At 31.5% G+C, this 1,939-nt stretch overlaps 1 protein-coding gene across 1 annotated transcript; it reads left to right on the forward strand.

Moving 5' to 3' along the window:
- The first annotated feature begins 116 nt into the window (after window positions 1-116).
- On the forward strand, window positions 117-1,685 carry LOC113493312 (NEDD8). Its single transcript, XM_026871238.1, has 3 exons — window positions 117-236; window positions 313-443; window positions 1,519-1,685. Exons 1-3 carry the CDS (start codon window positions 219-221, stop codon window positions 1,601-1,603), a joined length of 234 nt encoding a protein of 77 aa, XP_026727039.1. The 5' UTR covers window positions 117-218; the 3' UTR covers window positions 1,604-1,685.
- Window positions 1,686-1,939: the final 254 nt, after the last annotated feature.

Below are 1,939 nucleotides of genomic sequence, written 5' to 3' on the forward strand. Positions count from 1 at the left end.
ATTGGTGTTTGATCAATTCACTGAAATACATAACGAGTTTCAAAATTATTTCACTGTCAAAGTTAAAAGCAGATAACGTCAAATTGAGAAAGGAACTGTCAAAAGTAGTCAAGAAGAGTGACTAAATACTTTACCGTATTGAACAAAGCGAATTGTTAGCGAAATAATAGTGATCTTAGTAGTTTAGTCGCCTGCATTTTACAAATAAACCAAACAAAATGTTGATCAAAGTGAAGGTAAATAATAATCTTAGGTAATTTAACTATTTTATCGGTATTTTTGCTTGTAATTATAACCTCGTTTTCAATACAGACGCTAACTGGAAAGGAGATTGAAATAGACATAGAACCTACAGACAAAGTAGAAAGGATCAAAGAGAGAGTCGAAGAAAAAGAAGGAATACCGCCACAGCAACAACGTCTTATATTTTCGGGAAAACAGATGTAAGTGTTCATTTCTACAAGATAACTACTTTTACACTCTTTTCAAATCCTGCAGGATTTTTTCGATAGTAATTTTCAAACCATTTGATACTTACCCATCCTAATCATCTACATAATGCAGCAGATCTTTTTAAATGATGCTTATTTGAGTGTAGAAATAAATTACCTCAACTTGAATAAAAACCATTATCATAGCATGTAATTTAATTTATTTAAAGTTGTTTTTTTAATGATTTTTGACTTTCATGTGGCATATTTTTAATTATTTCATTAATGTTTATTCAAGCATATTATTGGAATAGCACAACTAGTTTTGGACTTCACTAAGTCATGAGCTGAAGTGGTGGAGGGTTTGCAAACCAAAAGTGCATATTGTTAAATTTCTTACTCTACTATAAAAAGGAGATTGCAACATATTGAAGTCTTATCTAAAGTTACCCTATTTTGTAGTAATGCCATTAATTTAGCATTGTATGTACACATGCAAAACTGGTCAGATGGTTTCATACAATAGTACATATGAAGGAGAAGAGAAGAACTTGGTTTCTCCAAAACAACCTCCCTGTTTGATGGACAGTTTGTCTGCCATATTCAAAAACAAATTTGAGTTTATGTCACTCTCTGTGCTGTAAATGGGACATTGACATGAGTAGACTCAAGATTGCACAAAATTCAGCATTTTTGGTGTGTCTTGTGAGATTAAATACTTGCAGACTTTAAAAATAAATCGATCTCAGTGGCGTGCACTTGGAGAGGCCTATGTCCAGCAGTGGACTGCGATAGGCTGATGATGATGATGATGATGAGACTTTAAAAAACTAACTTAAACCCTGTCCATAATGTCATGAGAAATCATATTTTGAGCTATTTTAGTTGATGTACATTAATTTGTTAAGTAAGTTCGTTAAGTTTCTGGTGTAAATTGTTTTGTAAACTTTATAAAACGATCTTCTTTTTTTTATTGATTAATATCATTTGTCTCTTGTCTATAAATCAAAAGCAAAATTTTATTTATTTATTGTTTTAGCCACAAAGGTATATTTTACAATAATACAAATTTATTATATATTTTCAGGAATGACGAGAAGACAGCACAAGACTACAAAGTACAAGGAGGCTCCGTTCTCCACTTGGTGTTGGCGCTGCGAGGGGGGCACTGATCTGGCTTGTGATAGTTCCAACTTCTATTTATAATGCAACTAATTTTATTTTTCATTTCTTGTATAAAGTGATTACACTGTACACTTCTTTTTATTCCAATTCCCTTTGAGATCACAACCCGGTAATAAGGCACTTCATGCTAAATTAGAACTATGATGAGCTTATTCTCAAGGCAAATGATTAATAAGAGCTATTTAAATTGTATTTTGGTTCAGTTACTAGGTAGTATTATTTATGTTACAAAATTACCTCTTCTACAGTATTATATTCTACATTTAATTATTAGTATAAAGTTTCTTGCATAGGGGTTTGGAGATGTAAATAAAATCAAGTAA

This window comes from Trichoplusia ni, chromosome 4 (assembly GCF_003590095.1).
Source record: "Trichoplusia ni isolate ovarian cell line Hi5 chromosome 4, tn1, whole genome shotgun sequence".
NCBI classification, from domain to species: domain Eukaryota; kingdom Metazoa; phylum Arthropoda; class Insecta; order Lepidoptera; family Noctuidae; genus Trichoplusia; species Trichoplusia ni.

Coding starts and splice junctions, on each gene's coding strand:
- LOC113493312 (XM_026871238.1), top strand. Junction 444..1,518: donor ATATTTTCGGGAAAACAGAT/GTAAGTGTTCAT, acceptor ATATATTTTCAG/GAATGACGAGAAGACAGCAC.